The sequence below is a fragment of the Drosophila gunungcola genome (genome assembly GCF_025200985.1).
Source record: "Drosophila gunungcola strain Sukarami chromosome 3L unlocalized genomic scaffold, Dgunungcola_SK_2 000002F, whole genome shotgun sequence".
In the NCBI taxonomy this organism is placed as follows: domain Eukaryota; kingdom Metazoa; phylum Arthropoda; class Insecta; order Diptera; family Drosophilidae; genus Drosophila; species Drosophila gunungcola.
In genome coordinates, this window is record NW_026453178.1 from 331,457 (window position 1) to 358,203 (window position 26,747).

The 26,747-nt window shown below is 37.8% G+C and overlaps 2 protein-coding genes across 8 annotated transcripts in view; one reads left to right on the forward strand and one right to left on the reverse strand.

The window, feature by feature from the left end:
• Positions 1-26,747, reverse strand: part of LOC128257964 (axotactin) — a 70,717-nt gene that overhangs the window by 6,936 nt on the left and 37,034 nt on the right. For 3 of the 7 annotated variants that reach the window (XM_052989294.1, XM_052989290.1, XM_052989289.1), the window contains 11 exons: positions 26,402-26,616; positions 25,155-25,554; positions 18,631-18,878; positions 17,809-18,264; positions 13,693-13,893; positions 11,990-12,613; positions 9,972-10,153; positions 9,263-9,592; positions 8,630-8,945; positions 8,111-8,247; positions 1,689-2,554 (listed from right to left, as the gene is read on the reverse strand). In XM_052989294.1, coding sequence (XP_052845254.1) covers positions 2,162-2,554; positions 8,111-8,247; positions 8,630-8,945; positions 9,263-9,592; positions 9,972-10,153; positions 11,990-12,613; positions 13,693-13,893; positions 17,809-18,264; positions 18,631-18,878; positions 25,155-25,554; positions 26,402-26,616 — 3,502 coding nt within the window. In that variant the 3' untranslated portion in view covers positions 1,689-2,161. Of the gene's footprint in view, positions 1-1,688; positions 2,555-8,110; positions 8,248-8,629; positions 8,946-9,262; positions 9,593-9,971; positions 10,154-11,989; positions 12,614-13,692; positions 13,894-17,808; positions 18,265-18,630; positions 18,879-25,154; positions 25,555-26,401; positions 26,617-26,747 lie in introns of those variants that run through there. The other 4 variants (XM_052989293.1, XM_052989292.1, XM_052989295.1 and 1 more) reach the window with 2 other exon arrangements.
• Positions 15,550-17,645, forward strand: LOC128257965 (polyglutamylase complex subunit TTLL1). The gene has a single exon (XM_052989296.1). The coding sequence runs from the start codon at positions 16,007-16,009 to the stop codon at positions 17,456-17,458; it is 1,452 nt and encodes a 483-aa protein (XP_052845256.1). The 5' UTR covers positions 15,550-16,006; the 3' UTR covers positions 17,459-17,645.

The window sequence follows — 26,747 nt, forward strand, 5'->3', positions numbered from 1 at the left end:
TTTTTTAGAAACGTATATAAAAAAATATTTAACAACTTGGCTTAGTAACTTTGTCTGCCCTATAATTTTAAGCCATTGGCTATCTGATTTAAATAATCACATCAGATTATTTCCACTGTGCCTTGGCCTTGTTGTTTTTTCATAAATTTATGCTTCAGGGCAAAAGGGCGATATAAACTCATTACATTGGCTTGACTGCTGTTGATGTTGCTGCCACTTTTGATGGGGCCTGCTGCTATTGCTTATTCCAGAGCATTCTCCATCCGAAATATTTGGCGTTCGTTTTTGGGTTTCATCACCCAAAAAAGGATTTTCTGGCCGGACCAGGGACTCGCTCTATGTGCGAAAATCACAACATTTTAATCTCATAATCTGAATTTATGTGCAGACTCAATTTCGTTATACTTAACGACATTTTATGCGGTTATTTTATGCAGGCAGGAGCCGAAACTGAAGGAGCTCAAGGGAATCCCAGCGCCAGACTAGCTATATACAGTAAGCTGCCCTTTTCCACACACACGTCGTTTGCGGTTTCGCTGGCACCCTTCAAAGTAAGTGAAACAGCACTCAGAGAAATAATAGTGCATATTTACAATACATTTAAGGAAATTAAAAAAAAATTTTATATGAGTAGAATATGTTTACACTTTGGCCTGAACACACCAAATAGATTTTTTGTATATTCTTAAGACCTTTTTTAAATTTTTGAAGCTAATAAAAAAATTGTATTCTGAGTACAAAAGTTTATATTTTGTCTAAATGTTTGGGTACCAGTATTGTCATAATTATGATTTAAAATAAAACAAACAAAATAAATTTCTTTTAAATTCTAAAGACGTTTAAATAATGTTTAAAATTCTGTTTTTTTTATCGAATGGTACAGCAATTTTCTCGCAGTGCAAACGTTAAGTACATCAAATATGTGTGAGAGCCAGTGCATGAGTGTCTGTGCGTCTATGAGTACTTGAGATTTTCTATGGTCGCACAAAACACATTAGTTAAAAGTACTGACCAACAAAGCCACTAACAAGCTGTCTCCCCCCTGAAAGCCCCTCGTTTTCCCCCATAATACACACTATATCGTCAGTTTTCCACCCATTTTCCCCCCACATATTGAAGTGCCATTATGTGCGCTTTACTTTTTCCATCTTCTCTGAGACTTCATTGCTCCTTGTTGTTGTATCAATCTCGATGATGCTGCTCGCTTGTTGTTGTCGTCAGCATTTTGCTGATGGAAAGTTTTTTAATAAACGCATTTAAATGAATTGATGCATGGCCGAGTTATTCTACGTAATTTTTCATCATTTAATATGAAACAAGTTAAAGTTGTGTTCTCATTTTCCGGCCAAAGAACTTTTATTACCTTCGTATATCACAACAGTAAGGAATGGAATTTACAATAAACAAAAAAAAAGGGAAATTGCAAAAAGGGAAAGAATGAAAGTTGTGCAATTCTTAAAACTTAATGGAGGCAACTTTTGCGTACCGACAAAAGCAATTTCGAGCTTAACTTTAAAAGATCAATTTACATGTAAGTTTATGAGTTTCAAAGGGGTTATTCTTAATTTGAAATGGCATTTTTTCGTTAATTTCTTTTAATTACACAAAAATACTTTTCTTATGAAAATAAAGATTTAATTTATCAAAACTAACTTTAGTTTTAATAGTGTGTTTTATGATTTCTACGAAAAACTCTTAAATGACATAGATACAATATATATTTCCAACTAATTCTAAGAATAGTTTTGGTTTCTTTTTGTCCTTGTCCAAATGTATTTAAACCAAAGTCTTAAATTCCATGTCATATTTAATCAACTTTTGGCCAAATTTGTGTGCAAGTTTCGTTTGGTTAAATTTGATGCAAAAAGTTTTTGCCATTTTTTTTTTCGTTGAGGAATATTCATGTCGATGGGCAGACAGTTTTCTTTATACACAACAATTCAAGGACTTGCTTCTTTTCAATTTGTATTATTTGCTTTGCCTTTGTCTCTGTCGCACTTTGACTTGCTTTTATTTATACAAATTGCTTTTGTTTTTTGACTCTCGTCTCGTTCTCGTGCCTTTTGTGCCTTGTTTATTCAGTCCTGTGTTGTCTTGCCATCAATTTGCCTAAATATTTATGCTTTTATACAGCTTTTCTGGCACAATTTTTTGCATTCCGTCAGTTTCTGGTGGTGGTGGCCCGTCTATTGACGCCATGGTATCCATTTTGTTTGCCACCACCACCCGGCTTGCGATTTCCATTGCTGTTGGTGTTTGTACTACTGCCGCTACTGCTGCTGTTGGCCAAATCCACATCCGTTTCGGCCACGATTGGCGGACCCCAAGAAACTTGTCGCCGCACTGTTGCCGGTCCAATTCCAATTCCAGCTCCAGAGCCAGAGCCAGAAATGGATACTGTGCCAGCTCCTCCGGAGCCACCATTTCCCCCCGATCCTGGTTTTCTCCGCTTGGAACTCAGCTGCTGAAGTGAACCGCCTCTTTGTGGCAGTTGTCGTTGCTGCGGCAGCTGCTTTTGCATTTCATGTTGCTGCTGTTGCTGCTGCTGTTGCTGCTGTCAAAGTGCAGAAATGTTTCGTATTGCTTTTTATTAAAAACTTTTTCGGCTCATATTTTTTCTGTTCGGGCCACGGTGGGTGCTTTTAAATAATCTTCATGCAAGAGACATTTCTTTTAAGAAAAGATTTTCTTTGATTAGTTTTGTTTCATTCCATTCGTTGACATACCTTCATGCTGGTTTTGTTGGCTCTTTTTTAATTTGCATGCACGCGAAATTGGTAAAGCTCACTTGTTAACAACACGATTTGCCTATTTGATGTTAGAGCAAGACAAATTGAAATTCGTCAGCTTTGGTGTGCCTTTTTTGGACAAGGTAGGGAGAAAAATTCCCTTAACTAAGGACCCATTCAAGTGCGTAATTTGAGAAGGAGAACCAAAGCCAAGCTCTTTGTATTTCACCCGTATTGTTCTTCTTTAAAGTCATTGTTTTGTTGTGCACTTGAAAAGCTAAGTGAAAACATGCGAATCTAATTAAAATGTTTTTTACAGAGGCAATCAAATACTAAATACTTTAAATATAGTCTCGAAGTTTTGAGAAGGAATTTATAAAATGGAAAGGAAAGTAATTGAAATTAAAGAAAAGGGAAATTTATCAAAAATTAAAAAAAAGCAATTAATATAAATGCCTAAACATTGATTTAAATCAGAGGCAATTTGAAAAATACAATTTATTTATTAGCTTTTTTATGGAAAATTAAGAAAATTATTTGCCCTAACACCTCAAACCCCATTTTTTAAAGTAAATACAAAATTATCTGCCTCAACACTTTAAATCCCCTCCAATCAACGCCTCCCCGCTATTTATTTATTCGATTGTGGCCTGCGTTTTAATTTACACATCATTAGCTCGCTTCGACTTCTTTGTCTTCATTAAGATTTATATAAAACTTGAGCAAACAGCACAAAATCTGTGCGATGGCCTCGACATGTGGGTGCTGCCAGTGGGTTTGCTTTTTCGGTTGTGCATGTGCAGTCTTTGTTGTTGCTGCAGTGTGTGGGGGCTTGGGGTTTCGTTTTTGCATTCTAAGCTCGTAATGAGTTTCACCGCAGCATTGTGGTAGCTGGGAAAGTTAAGTGCGTGCTGCGTTTGCGGCAGGCCAAAATGAACAGCGGCGGCAGGCGGGCTGTGGAAATGCTGGAAAAGCTGGAAAAGCGAGCAAGAAACGGAGCAGAAGCACCAGCACCAACACCAGCAGAAAGATGAAAGAAAAGTGCAAAGACGCCCACACAAACAATTTTGAATAAAAAGAAACTTGGCATGCATGACGGGAGAAGCCTCAGAAGAAAGCAGCAGTACGAGCAGAAAACACCCACCAGCTGAGGCACTTGCACTTTTTGGTGCTGTTTAAACAAAGGATGCAGCTTCCCCCTACGACTTTCTCTACAGTAAACTACCGAAAAGTGAAAAGTATATTGAAAAAATATATGTAACAGATATAGTATGTTGAAAAGATTTTGTATGTATTTATTTATATATTAAATAAAAACATTATCAGTATGATGAAAGAAAGTCTGAAATGGGCAGTCTTTAATATACTAAGTGTTTATAACATACTATAATTGGATATATTATAAAGGATTTTATTAATTCGCATATTGAACATATTAGAAGAGGAATTTTTAAGAGGACAAGAATACGAGAATCTATTTTAGACCAGAGATCGTTTGAAAAAGAAACTTTTTATATATTAAACATGGATTAAAACTGAACTTAAATTTTATTTAAATTGAATAAAATTATTGATTGGAGTGTAAGGCATATAATAAGAGTTAAGTAAATGATTTGATGTTAATTATTTAATTTTATGTCAATTGTTTAATGTTTAAGTAGCATTTTTGGTATTGTAAGTCATGATTGCATGAATATAAAAAAATATTTTTGTGTAAACAAAATTCTGTGCAAAATAAATAAAGGTACCTTTAATGGATTATTTGAAAGATCAAAAATAAAAGCGACCTAGTTAATCGAATTAAATTTTGACGGCAAAGTTATTTTCCTAGAAAACTCGTTTTAAAAAGAGAAATTCCCACCGATCAGCCACTGTATTAACCCCTTTTTTATGGAGCAACCAGCAGACTCACACTCTTTGAGAAGCGAAACTTTTTGATTTTGAGGCAGGAAAAAAGTTTTGAGTGCGCTTCAATTTCGGTTGCTTTGCAATCAGGCTCGCGTAGACGCCGCAAGTCAAGTGGAAATGTGGAAAGCGGCGGGGAAATGACGGGAAAATGTGGGCCAAGTTGGGTGTCGGCGGTAGACAATGCCGCACGCACTTTGCGCTCCGCACAACTTTCGCCATTTTTTTGGGTGTCACCAAAAGCGCCATGAAACTAACACAAAAAAAAAACCAACAAAAAAAGGTTGGAAAATTCATCGCCAGATTTGAATGTGCAGCGATTGGCCCCGAGAAAATGCCGGGAAAATTCAATTTCGCTGCAGCTTAAGCTCAGACAAAGTACATGCTAAGTAAGCTCAAAAGTAACATGCGACCCCCTCGATAGACACTTTTCCAGCTAAAACTACATGAAAGCCAATAAGTTCAATATTTTGCTTTTCCAATTTCCCCTTCAGAAAACGAACGAGGGCGACGGAAAAGGGAGTTCGAACTTCGGTGGAAGTTTGTTTTTGGGCGTGCCGAAAAGTCGATGCAAAAGTTGAAAGTTCTTGCCGCGTTTGTTGCTTAGTTGAAGGTTTTGTCTTAAGTTTTCTCTGGCCAAAAGAGTTTCTGGTCACCGCCAAGCATATACAATCTATATAAATCATGGACAGGCCCTTGATAAGCAAGCAGACCGGCTTTCCCATCATGCACCCATAAATTGTGTGGCCTGCAACAATTGTTATTCTTGGGCCCAAGTTCATTGCAAAAAGCCAAGTTTTTCTTGCAAGGGATTTCCCAGATTTTCTTCAACGCATATTCATTTGGCAAATGTCCTCTAACAAAGGAGTAGAAGGGGTGAAGTGGACTCACATCCCCCCCAAAATGCAGTTCAATTTATTTTTGGTTCGGAGGTATTTTAACTTTTTTGCTGGCCAGGGCGCTTTTTTCTATTAAATAACATTTTAGACAATTGGCTTGGCTGCAAAAACCAAAGGAGGAGCCGACTGCCCTTAGCAAGAAATTGCATTGATGCCGCTTAAGAAATTGTCCTGGCCACAACAGCCAAGCCAAAGGTTTCATTTTGTTGGTTTTTTTTGGCAAGGCTAACAAAGGAAAAAGAATTGGCCATTATACAAAGAAAACGGGCTAAGAGAAGACATGAACAACCACACACACACACACACACACACACAAAGAGAAATCGGAAACTTTCAAAGAGATGTAAAAACTATCAAGTAGCTAACATTCAAGGGTCATCCAAGCACACATTAAATGCTCCAAATTCGTATTATGCTCAGGGTTGAAGAGCTTTTTCAAAGAAATCAAAATTAATTAGGTAAAAAGTAAGTAGATTTTTGGTTTTATTTTTAGCATGTTAAGAGACTCTTAAATAAAGTACTTACAAAAATAATGTAGTTATTTAATGTTAAATGCAACCTAGCTGTAGTAAACTAAACCTAGCAAAATACTTAAGTCAAGGAAGGCCCTACAAATATTTTAATGAATTTTTAATACAGCCACAATAAAGCTTAAAATGCAAAAGCAATCTAAATCATTTAATTGATTAGCATAAGAGATTCTTAAAGCAAGTAAGAAAGACCAAAACCAGTTTTAACCATTGCCTCAATTTAATTTACCATTTAATTAAATTAATTGCAAACGCAATTCAAATCATTTGTTTTCTACTGCCACACAAAAACTATAGCATATTTTTTGGAGTTCGACTGCATCAATCACCTTCGCTGCAATTAATTCATTCAACTTGATAGTGCCTTTAATCGGCTTATACAATAATTGAGGAATAATTAAATTGAAACGATTGGCAAAAGCATTGTTCCATCCAATACCTATTGGCCTGGCCAATTTCGTCGCGATAAGCCAATTGTCAATAGTTTTTCCCCTTTTCTCCTTTTTTTTTGTTTTTCTCGGTTGGTTTCTGTTAAATTTAATTAAACAGTCCAGCCGAAAGCGCATTTAATATCAACAATTAAAACGACACGCACAAAAACACATTCGCTTACGCACGGGTGTGTGCTTTACCATTATATTGTGATTAAATATTTTTAAAATACACCAGACCGTGTTTGTTGCTATCCAAATATGCACACTGAAAACGAGGGAAATATTTTCACAAGTTTTGTTTATTTAGTTAAATTCAATTAAATGCATTTTAATTAAACAGAACATTTACCCCAAGTCGATGATGGCCGCCAGGCAGTGTGCAAAAGAGAGGGCACAACGCTGGCGCACACATGCAGACATGCAAAGTAAATAACTTAAAATGCCATTAAGAATATATTTCAAATGTTAGGGTCATGCTGAAACGTTCACGAAAATTGTTCCTATTACATATATAAATTAGAGTTGTCGAATAACTATTTACTTATTTATTAAACCAATCAAATATTTAGCTGGTTAATAAATGGGAGTTTGTTTACTTATTCAAAACCATAAAGTGACAAAATTTTTTCTCAATTTAAAATTTAAAGGACAATGAACGATATATTGTATTTGAATGTAAATTAAATAGACCAGAAAATATTTCCTTATATATAGATAACTATTAATTGACTTGTTTTAATCCCGATGAGTTTTGATTGAGTTGATTTAGAAATTGCAATTCATTTTAATTTTTAAAATTTTTAGGCAAAAAGTAAAATAACTTTTAAAGACTTTAAGTGTAAAATACATACATTTGTTGTTTGGGAGCCAATTAGTGATTTTATTTAAAAATCGGAGTATAAATTTAAGGTATGAGTTAAAATGTCTTACAACTAAAATAATATAAAATTTAGAAATTAAATAATATTGAATAATCGATATAAATGTAATGTACTTATTTATATAACAACAGGTCAAATAAAAGATTTCAAAGTAAACAAATTAAGAACAGACTATTTAAGAAACAAATGGACCTCTAAATTCTTAAAGTAATTTGCAAAAGAGGTCCTGGCAACATTGCATTGTTAGTAATACTCGATATGCTATTGATAAATCCCTTGAGTGGCAATTACCGTCGCTTTCCAGTCGTGTGTAACCCTGATTGTACTTGACATTATAACATTTGTTTATCCAATCTGACTGCTAATGTCCCCGTTGACTGTCCAAATATTAGTGCATGAATATGTGTGTGTTTGTCTTCCGGGATGTCCTTGCAATTGCATTGTGAATGATGCACTTTCATGCCTTACAGCTGTATGCCCATGTATTTGCAGGCCATTTACTTTGGCTTACATTATGTAATGACAAGCTCTTCCACTTGACTTGTGGTGTGTGTATGGTGTGTGTGTGTATGGTGTGTTGTGTTTCTGGGTGGATGAGTGCTTTTGGGTGTTATTTACATGCCAATGCCAAGGCCGCGCCTCTCAGCCCAATTCATGCAAATTGGTCTCGCTGATTGTGACTATTGGCGCCATTCTGATAAGGTTTACACTGGGTTGGGGTCCTCTGCTTACCGGTAGACTTGGCACCAGGACGTGCCCCTCATCCCCTGCAGCCACCGGCTCATTTTGGGGCAACTGTCCGTTTTGGGCGGCGGGCAACTGAGCTGATGGCTCTGAGGACTCTGCCTTTGCCTCCGGCTCCTTGGAAGCTGCACAGAAAAAAAAACAATGAAAATTAAAACTTCTTTGTTATACATTTAAAATTATAAATAATATTCTTAATCTTGAATGGAAATGTACGTCCTGCATACAACTTTTAAGAAATAAGACATTCATCATGATTTTATGTTTTAACATTTTAAAAATTTTGTACAATATACTAAATTTAGAAACAAAAATGTACACCTCAGGGAATCAGAAGAAAAAAGCTAAAATTATATACAAATACGTTTTCTGTAGAACTTTGTAGTCTGAAAAAAAGTAAAGAGCTGAAACTTCTGCTTTTAAATTTTGTTTCAGTGACAGCGGTCCGAAAGCCAATTTTAAATTGTTCATATTGTGTGGGATTTTGAGTGATTTATATGGACGCACCATTTGCTGGGGCAGAGGAGTCGGTGGTGTCTGTCGTCATCTGCTCAGGTGGCTGAGCCTGTGACTCCTTCACTTCGGTGGCAGGTGTATCCTTCTGAGGCTCCTCTTTTTCGCTGCTTTTTTCTTCAATTTTTTCCACAGGAGTCGGAGCTGGAGCCTCGTCCTCCTCCTCTTCCTCCTCTTCGATGCGCGAGGCAATGTCACCGTTTTTGGACATGGCGGTGGGAGTGCCAGGCTGCGTGGGCGTGGCACTGCCGTTCTTCAATATGCCCACCAAGGGGGCACCATTGCCGGGCTTTTTATCCTCCTGCGGCAGCTGTGATATGCACAAAAAAAGAAATTTAATTTTAAATTTGGTAAACTTTTTATTTTTAAGATACAAAATTTATTATTATTATTATCTCATTATGATTATTAATTCTGGAAGAAAGGTTTATTTTTTGTCTAAACTAAAAATGGTCTATTTTATCAGTGCACTTCAAGGAAGTTATTGAATGGTTGATTATTATTATATTGATCTCATTATTATTATTAATATTATTTCTGGAAGATAGGTTTATATTGTATGTTGTTTGCTCAGTGCACTTTAAGGGAGTTAATAAAGCATTATTACCGGCTGAGGCCATTACTTACCGCCTTGTAGGTATAGGGCGGCAGGCCATTGCCAGCGCCAGCCGTCACACCGCCCAGGAGGCCGGCCTTAACACCTGGCGACTCGTGCATTTTGGTGGCCTGCTCCTTGGACCAGATGATGTCCTCGTCCGTCTCGCGCTCGATGCGCTTCTTGTAGGCCAAGTGGCTGCGATACACCTCCAGCAGGCAGCAGATCACGATGATGACGAAGACACTGGTCAGCGTGAGGAAGACGACCTGCGTGGAGTCCTCCTGCTTGTTCTCATCGTACACGAATCTCGGGACGTAGGGGACGCGGGCCGGCGGCTCCTCCACCCACGGCTCAGGAATCTGCGATACACAGGTAGACAGGCAGGGCATTCATTAGCACAATTTGTCGCCTGGTTGCCTCGGATAATCCGATTCCCAAAACCCCCTAACAGGCATTCTCCCTCTTTGCACTGACAGAATAATTTACTCTTAACTTGAAGATTATTTGACATTATTCATTTGGACGAATTTTCGGTACCGAACAATGTAATGCAAGTAATGAATAAAATGACATTTAGAAATCGGTCTTTAAAGAGTTAATTTTTTTGTTGTACCCTAAAGTTGGCTTTACAAGTTCCACGTATTTATTTTGCAGTGTGCTACTCAACATACCCATAAAAAGTATTTTTTACATTGTCTTCACAAGTTCCCCATAATTTTTTTGCAGTGCTCTACCCACCATGCTGACGTTGACCATGGGCTCCTGGGTCGGCTGCTCGCTCACATCGAATTTGGCGTTGCACTGGGCGCTACGCACTCCCTGCGGATTGATGACCGTAATGTTGTCGGCGGTGGACTTTGTGAATAGCATATACTCCTCGAGTGGCTTCATAACATGCCCGTTCACCTGTATATAGATGTCTATCGATGGCCAGTTGGTTTACCCAATTTGCGGTGGTCGTGCAGGGGGGTTGGGAGTTGAAATTTTCATTAGTATTGGTCATTAATTCAAATTGAAATGCAAATGTGTGTGGATGGCGGAGTGGAAATTGGAATTGCGTTTGCCATCTTGGCTCGGTGGGTTGGGCTCGACTGACTCTGACTTTGGCTTTGGTTCCGCCGTTCCGAGGAGAAACTTTGGGGTGGCAAGCCATTCGTGCGTGTTTGATGCCCGTCCCGAAATTAGCAATAACATTTTTAATGCCTATCGGTAAACTCCCACAACGCCGACGCTCCCTGATTGTGTATTTTGAGGGGAGTACTCTTCCAAATTGGCAAATTAATGGCATTTCTAGTGTGTTTAAATGATAATTAAGGTCGCGACTTAGCTCTTGTGTGTGCCTATTTGATAGTGGACTTTGAATATACAAATTCAAGCTACAGTTGTCGATGGACTCCTAAGGAAATTAGTGAGAAGTAGTCATTGTTTAAAATAATAATTAATAATTATTTTTCATATGATTAAACCCAACATAATTTCCAGTATTTTCATTAATTTTACCCCACTGTGCCAATGAGCTTAATAGTCTTTGTTATTGACCAAAAGTAAAGCACTATAGTTCGATATTTCTTTAATGGAATAATCAAGGAAGTTTTATAACCCGCCCACATGTGGTGTGGGCGTGGCCGGTTGAACAGCTGTTTAATGGGCGGTTGAGGAAAGTGGAGATTTTGGTAAGAGCCTGGTTGAATTTTTAATCAAAGTGCTGGACTCTGTGCTGCGGTTTGGAGTGGCAGCAAAGCAGCAATTTAAATATGAGCCACTGTAAATCTTGAGAGCAAAAAGTGACAGAATTTATGGCAACAACGCCACGGCCACGGAAATGACTTTTTATGGCAGCGAATAAATTTAATTTTTTGGTCAACAATGTGAAGTAGTTTTACGCTAGCCCCCTCGGCGAGCACTATCTCTCCCCTGCCCCTCGGAATTTTAAGCGCTCATCTCAGTGAGTTCATAAAGTTGGAGCAGTTAAGCAGAGGACACACTGCGAGAAAATCTAAGTCCTTCATCGTTTTTCTTACTTTTGTCAAGATTAAACTATATTATACAAAATAAGAAGGTGCAACATATTTATATGTTCACATTTTGAATCAGAATTATTTCTTCAGTTCATTATTTTTTAGCGATATATTATAAACAAATTTTTTTCTGATAGTTAAATATCTTATTTGCTGAGATTTCTCTTTACAAATTAAAATTGAACTTTGGGCTAAACAAAATTTTGAAAGATTGAATTATTTAATAATATTTTTAAAGCTCTTTAATAATGAGCCGTATTTTTAGCTTGTCAAATATTAAGTAAATTTTGAAAGAATTCGAATCTTTAAATAACAAAAATAATTTTAGCGAAAGTCCTTAAAAATCCTTACATCTGTATATTTTCATGTGAACTTTATTTTGGATATTACTGATTGGATGTTATTAATATTTTTGTTAAGATTTGATTTATAACAATAATAAACAATATTGAATAATACATTTTTCAAAAACAGTTTCGTAATATTTAAAAATAAAGAAAACAATGAAAACATGAACAGTTTTCCTATAAACATTTGGTGAGTATTTAAAAAATTCTTCTCCTTAAATCATTTTTTTTAAACATCTAAAAATTTTCTTGTGTACTTTATTTCGGATATTATAACTGCCCTTGGTAACAATTTTTTTGGTGAGCAAAGGGAGGGGAGTGCAGGGACATGTCACTTGATGAGACCGAAAAGAAATTAATGGCGGACGGAGATAAAATTTACGACACTCACTCGACAGGCAGCCGCTGTAGCTCTTAAAGACGGCGAACCGCGAGTCCGTGCTGTTGATGCCGCCGATCTGGACGCGATTCGAGCCCGCATCGCCGCCAGTTGTGAGGACACGAGCGGCAAACTCGGTGAGGGGCACCTGCTCGCGATCGATGAAGAGCTGCGATTGGGTGCCATTGCGCACATAGTACACCGAGTGCCTGGCACTGTTTAGGAAATTCCGATCGATCCGGGCGCCCACCGTGCGCCCATTGTCGCGATCCTCCTCCAGCTGCAGGTAGCCATCGGAGGTGATGGCCAGCAGGAGGTAGTAGCTCCGCTCCGCCTCCGTCTGCATCAGCAGCATTATGCGATTGGCCCGTCGCAGGTCGAAGGACGAGAAGGCCAGCTGCAGGCGCACATAGTCAACGCGACCTGTACCGGGCAGTAGTTCGAATTTTCGCTGCAGCGTCGATTCGCCACTGAAGTCAGCTCCCTTTTCTTCGGAGCAAAATTCACCCAGGAAACTGGTGTGTTCGCAGTCGCAGGTCGAGAGTTGCTCCGCGAAATGCTCCTTGCAGGTTCCTCCATTCTTGCAAGGCTCTGCATCGCACTTGATTTGACAATTGGGCAGGACTCCTTCCTGAGCTGAAATTAAAAAGAATTTAGTTAAAGAATTTAATGGGAAAAAAGTAATAGAACTGAAACAATAAATAAATTTTAATCAACAAAAAAGCGTATTTAAAATGGGTTTTCATTTAGATGGCCTTTCATAAATTGTTTGAAATCTTAAAAAACTTGGAAGTTAAATTTAGTTTATTGCCCCATTAAGGAGTATAACTTTGTAAGCCATTAAAATATGTTAATTTAAATTTAAATTAAAGAATTAAAAATTATTATTATAATTCATAATTTTCAGCTTAAGCACATTTTAAACAGAATTTGAAAAACTTCCACATTACAGCTATAACAGGTATAATAATAAAGGTAAGATCAGTATTAAAGTTGATTTTTGCACAAAGTTGTATTTTACTTAAGTGCATTAATACGAATTTTTTAATGTCTACGGATTCGTTTGAATTTTATGGTATTCTCCTCAAATCAGTAAACTGGAATTATAATATAAATGATTGTGTAGGTTTTTGTGTCAAGATATATGCAACAATAATGACATAATCTCCTTGAAAATTCATTTTAATTTGCTAATTTCTACCATCGGTAGTTTGCCATCTCGAGGTTGCCCAACAGAAGCACTTTCAAGGCAAATGCTTTCGATTGCCAATGAACGAGCAGGTATTGAAAGGAATGCCATTCTAACTCAAAGTGTTTACATTGACTGCGGTTGCGTTTAATCGCATCAAAGTCAGGTTGCAATTTCCGCGATACGTGGCCGCATAAATCATACGCCATGTGGGCCGGCAGCTTATCGCAATCGCATTAATCTTGGCGCGGCCCCAAAGTGGCCTGTGGCCATCTCTCTCTTGATTTTCGCTGGAGTCCCCAGCACTTAACGGAAATTGCATGCATATTAAGTTAGCCAGGCCGCCAACCACAGATGCAACCACACTGGTGAGGAGTCGATTTAGTGGCCCATGAATTAGAATCCTACGCGCAGGAGAAGGAGTAGGAGCAGACGTATCGAAATCCAGAGGAGCCACACTACCAAATGGCATTAGGGCCGACCGAAAATTGCACTCAGTGAAAATTGATTTATACTGCCTACTTACTGGGCGCTATATTCCTTTCATTGATTTCCGCCAAGTCGATCAACTGCGTTCCGATTTTCAGGCCCCGCACACAGCCGATATAACCTTCGAGGGTGGGTGCATCCACATTGGGCCGCAGCAAATTCGCCGGATCATAGCCGCCCACGTGGAACTGGAAGTACTCGGTGGGCGGGGCTGGGGGGCGGTGCGGCGACAGAACCTCTGCAAATAAACAAAATCCAATGAGTGTGGGTGGGTTGTGGGCAGAATGTGGTTGGTTCTGGATATGCTCTACACTAAAACAGAGGCTGAAATGGTTTCAATTTTAGTTTAAAAGTACGTTATCTATAACAAAATATATATTTAATATATCTCATTTAATAAACAATTTTAGTTTGCATAATTTTGATTATGCTTTAATTTAAATTAATTATTAAATCATCCAGCTTATAATAATAACCTTTTCGTTTATGTCCTACACTCTTACTTATGATTCAATTTCCAAATGATGTGAATGAGGTAGCCTTGTTACCTAATTAAATTCACGAAGCTATTAATATTAAAAAAAATGATATTGTCTTTAAAAATGTATTTTTGTAAATAAGATATTCTTACAAAAATATTGTTACAAAATGCTTTTATAATTTAAACAATATAATGTCCAAGAAAGCTTTCAAAATACCCAATGTTATTGGTCGTGTACATATCGGTGCAGTTTGCTTTATGTTAGCGCGTGTGTGTGTTTTCGGGTGTGTGCGGAAATGAGCCTTCAATGCCGTGGCATTTCGGGTTTTAGTCGGCCTGCCGGACATAGACACAGACACATACCCTGAATCAGACCCAGTCCCAAAACCGGATCCAGACCCGGCCTTTTGAGGTTTAGGCCCATCAATTTCGAGTTTAAGTTTGTCTAATTGAAATGTTTGCCAGCCAGCAGAACGCGCCAAACTAAACTGAATGGAGCGATCCGGTGGCTGAATTGCCACAATCTAGGCTTTGCTGCAGTCCTGTCCGTCTGGTTAACGCATTTAATTACAAAAGTGCTTATGTGTTATTCTGTTCAAAGTATTGACGAAATCGCATTCTCATTTGCCACCAAAATGAATTTTCCAGCGCAATCCTTCAACCATATTTCGGGGCAGCGTGGAGTAATTATGATTGATTTTACGGGGCAAATCGCTGGCATTGAGTTACGGACAATTTGATTGATTTTACCCCTTTTGCCAATTGCCAAGTTGAGCTCCATGGACTGAAATTTTCCATTAAATTCAGTTGCAAGGTGAACTGGGAGTGGACTTAGAAGTTCAGTAGTCCCAGGGAAATACTGTTGCCAAATCGCAACCAACTGGTGTAATTGAAAAGCGGTTGAGTGGAAAGGCATTTGAAAATTGTCTACTGATGCTTATGATGTTTATGATCGATTTAGTTTGCGCTGCTTACATTAATGCAATATGCTTTTGGCGAGTAGAAAATCAATACAAAAGTGTTGTTCTAAAGTAAAGCCTTACAACATAAACTTTTACTTAAATTAAAACTTTGACTAATTACTAAATGAATAGTTGTCAAAATAAATCTCATACAACAAAATATGTTACGTAAGCTTTTAAAAAATGTAATAAATAGGTAACAAATCACTAAAATTTTTAAATTTGTTTAATAAAAGCTAGCTTACAAATACCCCTATTTATATTTATTCAAATATTACCAGCTTTATAAAAAATCCGTTCAGATCATAATCAACTCTATATGCATTTCCCTCGTTTAACAACAATTTCCGCGTACTATCTACCATTGAAATGCCGTTGAATTTACATATTGAGTGAGCAAAGCGAAATAAAAACTTTGAACGTTTTCAAATATCAACAAACTACAAAGCAACTCGTTGTTTTTATGCCATCGAGCCAAAACTTTATCCATTCGCATGGAGTTTATTTTCCAACAATTTTCTACCGAGTTGAACGTCCACTCTCAAACACACACACTGTTCGCTGGGAAATAGAGAAAAAGACTAGAATAAAACTGCAGAGAAAAAATTCAAGTGCACATAATTTGGCCATCACACAGTGCGCACAGATTTTGTGAGAGCGAAAATTTTTGGCATTTTTGCAGCTTAACTTGCTAAACTATTTGAAAATTTTGGTGCAACGCTTCTGCCTCTACACCCATTAAAAAAAAAAAACAAAATAGTTAAAGAAAAATCAAAAGGAAGCGCAACCGCTTGGCAACCATTACCGACCACCCCCCCCCAAAAAAATACCACCACCAAAAAGGGTTGTGAATAAATTTCGGCTTTGTTGGTTCAATAACTTGAAGCGTTGGCAACCCAACGGCCAAAATGGCCGTTGTGTGGGACATGAGCCAATGGACCCGGACCGACAGTCTGCAGCCGACGGTCCGCTCGAGCGGTACACTCATCACGACCGGTACGCGTACCATCATGTACGGTCGTCAAGCGGGCGGTGCCAATCAATCGGTGCTTAATGGCGCCTCAAATGGTGCTGCAAATAGTGGCGGTGGTGGCGGTGCCCTGGGACATGATAAACTAAAAATTGGCTTCTGCACGGATCTGGACAAATCGGTTTTGGTCAACAATTTCGAAAAACGCGGCTGGCATCAGGTGAACGGCGACGATGATTGGCATTTCTATTGGGCCGGCGTGCAAACCTGTCGCAATATCTTCAGTGTGGACAGTGGTTATCGAATGCATGACAACCAGATGATCAATCACTTTCCCAATCACTATGAACTATCACGCAAGGATTTGCTGGTGAAAAACATTAAACGTTATCGCAAGGACCTCGAACGAGATGGTAATCCCTTGGCGGAGAAAACGGAATCAAATAATTCCAGTGGCACTAGGTATTTGTATCTGGATTTTGTGCCCACCACATTTGTACTGCCAGCGGATTATAACATGTTCGTTGAGGAATATCGAAAGTTTCCGTTGAGCACGTGGATCATGAAACCCTGTGGAAAATCCCAAGGAGCGGGTATATTTCTAATCAACAAGTTATCTAAACTGAAGAAGTGGTCGAGGGAGGCCAAGGGTCCTTTTCATCCACAAATAGCCAAGGAGTCGTATGTCATATCCAGATATATAGACAATCCCCTGTTGATTGGTGGTAAAAAATTTGACCTCCGTTTGTATGTCTTAGTGGCTTCTTTTAGACCCTTAAAGGCATATCTATTTAAGCAGGGTTTCTGCCGATTTTGCACTGTAAAATATGATACAAGTGTTACGGAACTGGACAATATGTACGTACATTTGACCAATGTGAGTGTGCAAAAACATGGCGGTGAATATAATACCCTACACGGTGGCAAGTGGTCAGTGCAAAATCTGGCTTTATATCTGGAAGGAACGCGAGGAAAAGAGGTAACGGATCGTTTGTTTGGAGCCATATCCTGGCTTATAGTGCACTCCTTAAGAGCCGTGGCTCCTGTGATGGCCAGTGATAGGCATTGTTTCGAGTGCTATGGCTACGACATCATAATTGATAATGCCTTGAAACCTTGGCTGGTGGAGGTCAATGCCTCACCTTCGCTGACTTCAACCACTGTGAATGATAGAATACTGAAATACAAGCTGATTGACAATATATTGTCGGTGGTTTTGCCCCCCGATGGAGTGCCCGATGTGCGCTGGAATAAGGTGCCCAGTGCAGATGCATTGGGTAACTTTGAACTGCTCATCGATGAGGAGTTGGCCGCCCAAGATGAACAGCACCAAAATAGCAGCAGTAATGCTCACAGTAAAACCTCTAAAATGGGCAGCCGCTGGAAGTGACGAAAGTAGGCTAGGGGAAGGGATTCATTGGGTCTTCAAAAGTAATACTAGTCTGCTCTAAATAATGCCTATCAATATTTGTGAAAGTACATTACGTCATATCAAACTAAAAAAAGACTTAAATTAAAATAGCAATGTAAACATAGAACTTAAAGTGGCTTGAACACTGTATAATTGTTTCTCATAGAAATAAAATAAGACTTAAAGTGAAATTAAGAAAAATGTGTGTTTGGCTCTTAGTATAATTTAATTCAAACATTTTTAATTTACTCAATTGCTTACCTAGTTGAAAATATATAATGTTTATGGTTTTTTCTTGTTTTAAATGAGGCCAAGTAAATTAAACTTACCTTTTTCCGGATTACTCCACGGTTTGTTGGCATATTCATCTAGGAGTAGGGTTCCCCTATCGATGCTCACACTACGCTGATTAACATGCATTCGAGTTTCCTGTTCCCCTCGAACAATGGCCACTTGAATGCTTTTCAAAGAGGCCATCAACGTGTCATCCAGCAGAGTGAGATTTACAATTTCATCACCATAATTGTACAGGAACACAATCTCCCTGTTAATACTGATGTACAGGTGCACAAAGTTATTGTAGTGATCGTTGGCATAAAGTACGAGAGCATTCGTATCGTAGGTTCGCAGATTGATCAGTAGATCTTGGTTGAGTATGCCTTTCAGGACATCTCGCTCGCCATCCATTCCATGCATAAGGATAACTGGCGTGGCACCCACGCTCAAATAATTTCGCATCAGGAAGGACTCTCGGTTGATAAAAGTTAAAGCCTTTTCGTTTATGTCTGCGAAGAAAAGATAAGCGATTGATAAGCTCCAGTGATATTATAGGATTGGAAAAGAATAAATTTAAAATAATACTATTAAAACAATGGCTTTTATTTCTATAGAAGTTTAAAGTACAGGAAATTTAAGAACTTTTATAAGTGTACTTATTTTTATTTTTTTATCTCAATTTTTTGGTAGAAACTATATTTAAAAAATACTTCTAAATTTGTAAATAACAACAATTATATTTAGGATAGAAAAATTAGCATAAATATATGAGAAGTTTGTTATTTGAAATTATCGTTATCTTGTTCCTGAATGAAACTACTTAATTAAAGTAGCAATATTGACATATCTTTATATTTATATAGTCTTGCACTCACTTGTCTCGCAGAACTCGCCGATGTGTGCCCAGGGATTGTTGCAGACGCACTTGAAGCTGCTCCAGAGCTCCTTGCACTGGGCTCCGTTGCGACAGGGCGATGGCACACAGGATGGCTTGCAGTCCTTGATAATCTCCGACAGATGCACCGACATGTAGCTGTAGATGTCGAGAATCTCGCCGTTGACCACCAGGCCACGGAAGCATCCAATAAGGCCGGCCTTAACAGACAGCTTCTTCAGCAGGTCGCTGTGGAAGCAAAAAAAGGGGAAAAAAATGGGGTTAAGAAATGGGAAAGTCAGCTGCGGATTACTTTATATTATGAATTGTCGTAAGTATTCAATAACTTGGCCACTTTGGCTTAAGCTGCGCCAGCTGCAGTTTTGCCCCCCATCGATATCGCCCCACTTAGACAAACATAAAACATCATCGGGGAACACGTCCTGGGTCCTGGATTCCATATATATTTACCCAGTCCGTCACTCACTTTATGCAAATAAATTGTGACCCGCTCAATCGTTTGGGACGCATTTAGTTTTTTAACTTGCCGAGCTGAAAATCGATGCGACACCCTCTATAAAATAAAAAGTTGACGGCGATTCGAGCGGACATCTGTGGCAAAAGTTTTTCAACTTCCCACTTTCCATTTAACTTTTAAAGAGGTAAAAGTTATCTATGTTAAAGAGGTTCGTCAGCAAATTAAACATAAGTTATTTGCAATGAACTTCTTAACACAATGAATAATATGTAATTGGTATTCTATTTTGGCATATTTTGATGTTTATTAGAGTAGATGTTAAAGTGAATGTTTTTAAAAAATGCTTAGTCTTGAACAATAAAAAAAATCTTGTTTTTCTAAGTTTTAAGATTTTAAACTTTTAATAATTATTAGTTAAAATATTATTATAATATGTTTTTTGTTCTGTTATAGTAGTCGTTTAAAATAACTTGATCAAATTATACTTAATTTAAGACATGGAACAACATTAATCTCCTCCTATAGAAATTTTACAAGTGCTTTTACCAAAGTTGAATTTAAAGTTTCAAAAGGGCATCTCAATTTCTTAGCTGCTAACTTTAAACTCTATCTTTTCCTGCACTTTCTTCTTAGCGATTCCCTTTTATTTCTCGCAATTTGCAAGTTTTTCTCCTGCACTTTTGGCTTCTTTTGACAACCCCTCCCCCGCTCCCGCACACTTCCTCGCCACTGCCAACAATGAATTGGCCAATAAAATTTCAAGTGTAAGCTTTTGAAAATTAAAGTGGCGGAAATGTCTTGTTTATACGCGTACAGCGGCAAAAGAAAGTTGCTCAAATGTCTTTCTAAATTATGTAAATTTCATTACGAGACATTCCACCCACAAACCCCCTTTCTCTGATCCACTTTGGCACCAGAAGTCGGCAAAAGGATCCCAAGACCCCAAGTGTTGTCATGAAGTGAAATTAAAATACTTTTTCCCAACAACAAAAAAAAAAGTCTTTCAACTCGGTTTTTGGGGTTTGCCGTGCGCCTTTTCTTGAATTTATTACAATTTATTTTCGCTTTCTTTTCGCTTTTACATGTAATTGTTTGCCCAGCGTTGCGTAATCGTTATTTAAGCTGTTAACTTATCGACGGACCGAATTGGCCATAATCGGTCAGTGAGCAGCTCCAACTTCGCCATTTGCATTTACCGAGTGCACTTCACCCACATTTAGCTTTAGTGTCCTTGCCACAAGCGAGCGAGCTATTAAGTCATTAGTTTTTGCAACGTGTGCTGCATTTCTTTTTGCGAGCATGTCACAAATGCATTTTTAATTTTTTTTTACGTCAACTGCCACACAGACGCAGCCTTGCATACATAGACAAGTGTACCGGGAAAAAGGGGCAGTAGTTGCTAGGAAATATTCCCTTGAATAGGGAAAATAATCCAATTTCTATAAAAATAGATCTTAAATTTGGTAGAAAAGATAAACATAAAAAATATATTCCAAAAATCTTTACATTGGGAAAAACCAAAAAATGATTGCTTGTTAAGTTTTGAATTTTAAAAGTTACTTTAGCCTATTAAAATTGATAAATTTTTAGATAATGGTCTAGGATCTGCTACCTTGAAAATTGAATACAATACAATACAATCAAATACAACTTTAAATTTTTGCTCGAAGTTACATTTAAATATTGGAAACATATTTAGTTTTTTTTAAAGTGCAGTAACGATGTAACAGGGACGTGTGGTAGGACACGCGTGTCGCACGCGTATGCAAAATGAAATTTAGCGCTTTGCCTTGCAAATGATGTGCCGCCGGCTGCTCTGGCCTGGATGACACTTGGCTAAAAGGATTTGTACGGCGGCTGGCCAAAACGCGAGTTCGCAAGGGCGGCAAAGGCAAACAAAACGCGAAAAACGAGAAAAACGAAAACGACGAAATTCCGCGGAAATTAACGGCAATAAAACGCAAAAGGAAAAGAAGTTTTTCGGCCAGGAGGAGTGGAGAAACAGGAGCTGCAGCAGGCGATGTGCATATCCTGGCGACATGCAGGCGACGGAAATCCTATTAACGTTGCAAACGCGCAAAGTGCGAAGCAATTAAGAATTTATTTAACGCCGTCACAAGCAATTAAGCACTTTTCATTCATTCATGGCCGCCGCGACAGCAACACATTTTACCACCCAGCCACTACCATATATATATATATAGTATAGTATGTGGGGATATATAGCCCACTATCTACCCGATCCTCAACTCCCCAACTTCACAAATCCCCCAGGACATCGTCCTGTTTCCTGCAGCGCTGAAAATAATTCGCATATTTGGCACGCCAGTTGCCCGTGTTTTTCCCATCGTCATGTGCTGCCCCATGCGGTGCGGTGGTAATCGATGGCCATGCAAATGATGAGACGGACATCCCAGTGGCAAAAGCAGGAAAAGGACCTGCAGGACGAACTGCTGGATTGGCAGCTGCTGTCGCTTCCTAAACAACACGACAACGACATCGAATCGACATCGACATCGAATGGAGGAGCGCGGTGGACCACATGCAAAAACCGATTACAACAATCATTAGCAGCATCGGCCATTGTAATTTTTAACCCCTCTCCCTTTGCATAAATTTCCATGCATCCTTGGCGGCATTTAAGCTGTGTGAAAAGCACTGCTTAACCCATTAACTGAATGGCGTTGAAGTTTCCCCAAAGTGTTCACAGCATATTTCGGAAAACTTTCACTTTTCCATTGATTAGGGGTGAAAAACTTTGGAAAAAAGGGGACACTTTTACCGTTCAAAATGCTTAGGTCGGCTAGAAAGTAATTTTAAAGTGGGTTAGCTTGGCGAAAAAGGGGCTATTAACTTTATCCTCATAAATATCGAGTCGATCGAGACTTTAGTCGAGAATTTCAAAAATAATCAGCCTATTGGATATGAATAAATATTAATGATACTATTAAATACCCCAATTAAAATAAGAGTAAAAGTCAATAGATAATAAAAATTTCATATTCTTATAAAACCAATATTAAAATCAAAGGTCGTTAGATATGACGTTAAATATGATAAATATGTTTGTCCGATTTGAATTAATTTAAGGTAGTCATATTTAATTTTGTAATTTGGTAATATTTAATTTTAGAAACATTACAAGTATGCCCAAAAGTCATTTGTTTTAAAGCTATATATATTTATCATTTTTAGATAATGAAAATTTCATAGTTTTATAAAATCAATATTAAAATCAAATGTCATATTCAATGTTGCTATTATTTTACAAACTTTTAAGTAAAATATTCTAACATACAAAAATTAATATTTTAAGCTTATCCGCAAAAGCTATTAAATTTAAAGCTATTGTTATTAATTTTTTCTTCCTTTTTTGGAAAAATGTTGATTAACTCTTTTATTTATGAGCCTCAGCCGCTGATTCCGCTTATTGGCTTACGTGCAACCTTATTCAGCACTTCACCTCCGTTCGTCAGAATTTCCCTAGCAGCCTCCGAGGGTAAAGCGCATCATATTGCATTTTCCATATTACTTGTATGTTTTCGCACAGCTTTCCTTTCCGTTCCGTTCCCGTGATAAATAAATTGTATAAAATGGCTCAGTGAAAGCGGATCGAAAGTGTGGATGGGGCACTTTAACGTTAATTACTCTGCGTGTTTACCGCTCATCGAAATTTTATGAGTGGCTCAGGGATGTACAGAACTTTTCGGGGTTAAGTGCCAATGAGCAAACATTTCCCCCCATGCATGTACAATATATGTATATTTCAATTTGATTTTTATACATTTTCAATAATTAAAAAAGAAAAGCTTGCACATGTGAACACACTGAGAGACCCCTTGAAAGCGTTTTTTTACCCACATCGCTTCATCTATCTCATGAGCACGAGCATCCGGCGGTCCTGGCTTCATGGAAACGGGGGAAAAAAACTTTATAAATTATGCCAATCAAGAATAAGCGCGTTTTAAGTGCACACTAACTTCCTAAGGGGAATGAAATGGTAGAGGTCGCATCTGAAAAATTCTGGGAAAGCCACGGCCAACAGATTTCGCCCCCTTTCACGCCCTTCCTTGATTATTGATAATGACTTTGGAATGAATTTTCGGCGAAAAGTTAATTTAATTATGGCAATTCTTTTCATTTTCTCGAGGGATTGTGTTTTCCGAAAGCAGTTTAAGCATACAAATTACACATTTGATCAAGCCAAGAGAAATTAAAGTCTTTATTGAATGTTTAAATATGGGGAAACGGAATTTGGAATATTATTGATGCCTTAAAGTATATATACGTACTGTTGCCCAATGGCACACGTGTCGTTTGAGTAATTTTTGTGTACGTTTTAAGACCGTTGCGAAACGCCTAGATCTTAAAATTACAATTACAATTACAATTATATTAAATGGTGAGGGCAAGGTTTCTTTATCATTCACTCATGAACACACAGTTTGTTGTTTGATATGAATAATTTGTTTTTTACTGTAAGTTACATTACTTGTATTTTTGTATTTAAAGCCAAAAACTATGATTGAGTTCAAGTGTTATCAAGTTTATGAAAAATACCAAAATTATGATTATAACATAGATTGGGTTGTTTTCGTTTAACTTGTAATAGTAATCAAACCTACAAGAAATTTCATTAATCCTCACTCAAGACATTTTTTCAATTCCCCATAGTAAACAGCTGAGTAAAGAAGTTTAGTTTTCAACTGAAAAGCCTGAAAAAGCACAGAAGTTAGCTTTGCTCATTTAAATACAAAGAGAAGGGCAGGAAAATGAAGATTTTTACGCCCCCAAGACATCGGTTTATGCCATTGAGCGTGGCCAACGACTTTCAACAATCCGTAATTAACTCATAAGTGGGGTGTCCCAATTATCAATCGAAGTGTGTCGGCCAACGGGCCGTGGCATGCCCCACCCGCAGGGCAGCAATATAGCAATGGCAATCGACGGATTCCATTTCTTTGGAGCCCTGTCATTGTTAGTGCTGCTTGGCAGTTAGTCGCGCGTTTATAATTAAAACGTAATTGCCGCAATAAATTGCACAAACCGCAACTGCCAGCGGACACTCCGGCTGCAGCATCAGTGCCACAGCTCTGAAATAGAGCTTTTCCCGTCCACTGCCATTACAGCTGCCACCGATGCAGGCAGCCATAAAAAGAAATGTCTGATTACACTGGGTAGCAACAACAAATGTTTAAGTAAATAAATATCACAAAGTTGCCATTCTAAACTTTTTGAACGTGAAATTTACTGAAAACCTTAATTTTCCCATAAATTATTCACTTTCAGTTTCACGTTTAAATTTTTAAATTTTAAATGAACATTTGTTTGAAAAGTAAGTGTAAGTAAATACTTTAAAATAATTCAATAAAGTAATACATGAATTATTTAATTACTTCCAAGTACTATAAATACCGTCAAAGTGATAAGTCGTAAATTCAGGTATAATTTAAGAATATATATAATCAGATTTTGTTGCCATCTTTCAAGCTTTTTAATACCAAAAAACTAACAACTTAACTGAGGAAACATAAAGCTAAAGTTCAGATAGTAAAAAGTTCTGATTAACAAATCCAAGGTTGTTATGGTCTTTCTAAGTACATGCAAACCATAAAAAAATATTATGCTTATTAAGTAATTTAAATAAAAATCGTTACTTGAGAGTGTTTTTTTATTGTGTCATTGTCATTTATAAAATCCAAAAATAAAACTGTTTTTTCTTATTCCCAAAAGGTGTATTACATATTAAATTAAGGTGATAAATTTACTCAAATATAAATCGTTATTTGAGAATCATATTTTAAACTAATGATGTGATTTTCATTTCAAAATGTTAAAAATAAAACCGTTTTTTCTTATTCCTACAAAATATAAAAAAAATATGTTTAAAAAAGCTGAGTAAAGCCCATTAGTTTTTTATAAGCCGTATCAAAAACGTTTCTATTTGTGTTTGTAAATTACCCCATCATTTTAAAAATAAAGTAATTTTAAATATAATTTTTGGTTGCCCAGTGTGATTGGCAACCCTACTCCTGAGATATACTCACAATGTGGCGCCGCCGATGTACATGCTGCCCTCGAACGGTCCGAACTCCTCCTCGGGCAGCAAATCGAGCATCTGGTAATCGGTGTTTATCATGAAGCGCACATGATACTGGTTGTAGTCGATCCATATTTTATGCCACTCGCCGCCGTTCAGCCGCCGGTGCGAGTTAATGACCAGCTCGCGGGTGGTGCCCGTGCTCAGTGTGAAGGTGAACGTGAGCTGGTCGTCGCCGGTCAGGGCCACCATGAACGAGGGGTAGTGGGGTCGGATGGGTGGCTGGAACAGCAGGATGGCCTTCTCGCCGGTGGTCCGGAACGAGAAGGCGATGTCGCCCTTCCGCCAGCCGGGCACCTCGATGTAAGACTGCGATGTGGTGAAGGTGACCACGTACTTCTGGGTATCTGTGGGTGAAACAGTAGGAGCGTCATTAACTACTTGCTAATAGGAGATGCAGTAAATAGCCATGGAGTGACATGAAATTAAGACAGTGTAAGCAGAAGAGAGCTGAAAAAATGAATAGGGGAAAATAGATAATCAGCGGTACTATAGAAATCACTTGGATTTTGAAATTGCATACTTCATATTTTAAGGCCAAATGTCCAAAAAAATTTGTTCCCACCCACTTTTCTAAGTGATCTAAAGGAGATAAGTTAATCTACTTTTAAATGTTCCTCCCAAATTTAGTGTAAATTTTTTGGACGATTTAATAAAAATTAAATTTTTAAAAAATGACTTAAGACCCGAACATCTAAGTTCATAACCTTGCTTACAGTTAATAGATTTTAAAAGGTTTAACCCGAAATCTTTGTGGTTTAACTTTTCAAGAATCTAAATTTAAATGTTATTCAAATTTTAAACATGTAACCCTTTATACTAAAAAAAAGCATAGCTAAACCACTTCTGAGTCTTTAACTTTTCTCGCAGAAATCCGATTTTATATATTTTTTAAGACTGTAAGTTTTGGTCATAAAATATAAGTCGAGTTTCTGGCCAATTAAATGAAATTAAAATTTTTAAAGACAGCACATAAAATCTAATTTGTACCATTTCCTTCAAAATTAAAGTGGCTAACCAAAAACTATTGATTTTTATAAATTTTTTTTGTACTTTGTATCTTGTATTTTAAGTGTATTTCTCTAAAGATTTATATTTTATATATAATCGGACTTATAAAATTTTTTTTGATTTGATTCGTGTTCTAAACATTTCTGTTTTGAATTCTTATCCTTAAGTCCACAATTTACTCACTTGTTTCCACGCACTCCAGGGGACCCAGAGTGATGCGGCCCTGGGCCTCGTCATCCATATCCTTCTGCTGCAGGAAGTACATATTGGTAATGCCCAGGCTCTGCGGATCCTGGTAGTAGCCCTCATCCGAATTCCATTTGTTTTCCTTCACATCGCAATTGCATGATTGATTCGGGTCCACGCACGTCTTGTTAACGGAGCACGGGCAGGCGCCTCTGTAGAAGAGTTTGGTCCGGATTTCGGGTTGGTTTTGGTGTTGGGTTGAGGGTGGTGGTTCCGAAAAAAGGTGAAAGGTATTAGAAAAAATTCGCATACATTTGCATACATTTGAGCCGCAGAGCTGCCG

Excerpts from the sequence above, each read along its gene's own strand:
- LOC128257965 (XM_052989296.1), top strand. The coding sequence starts at position 16,007 with ATGGCCGTTGTGTGGGACATGAGCCAATGGACCCGGACCGACAGTCTG.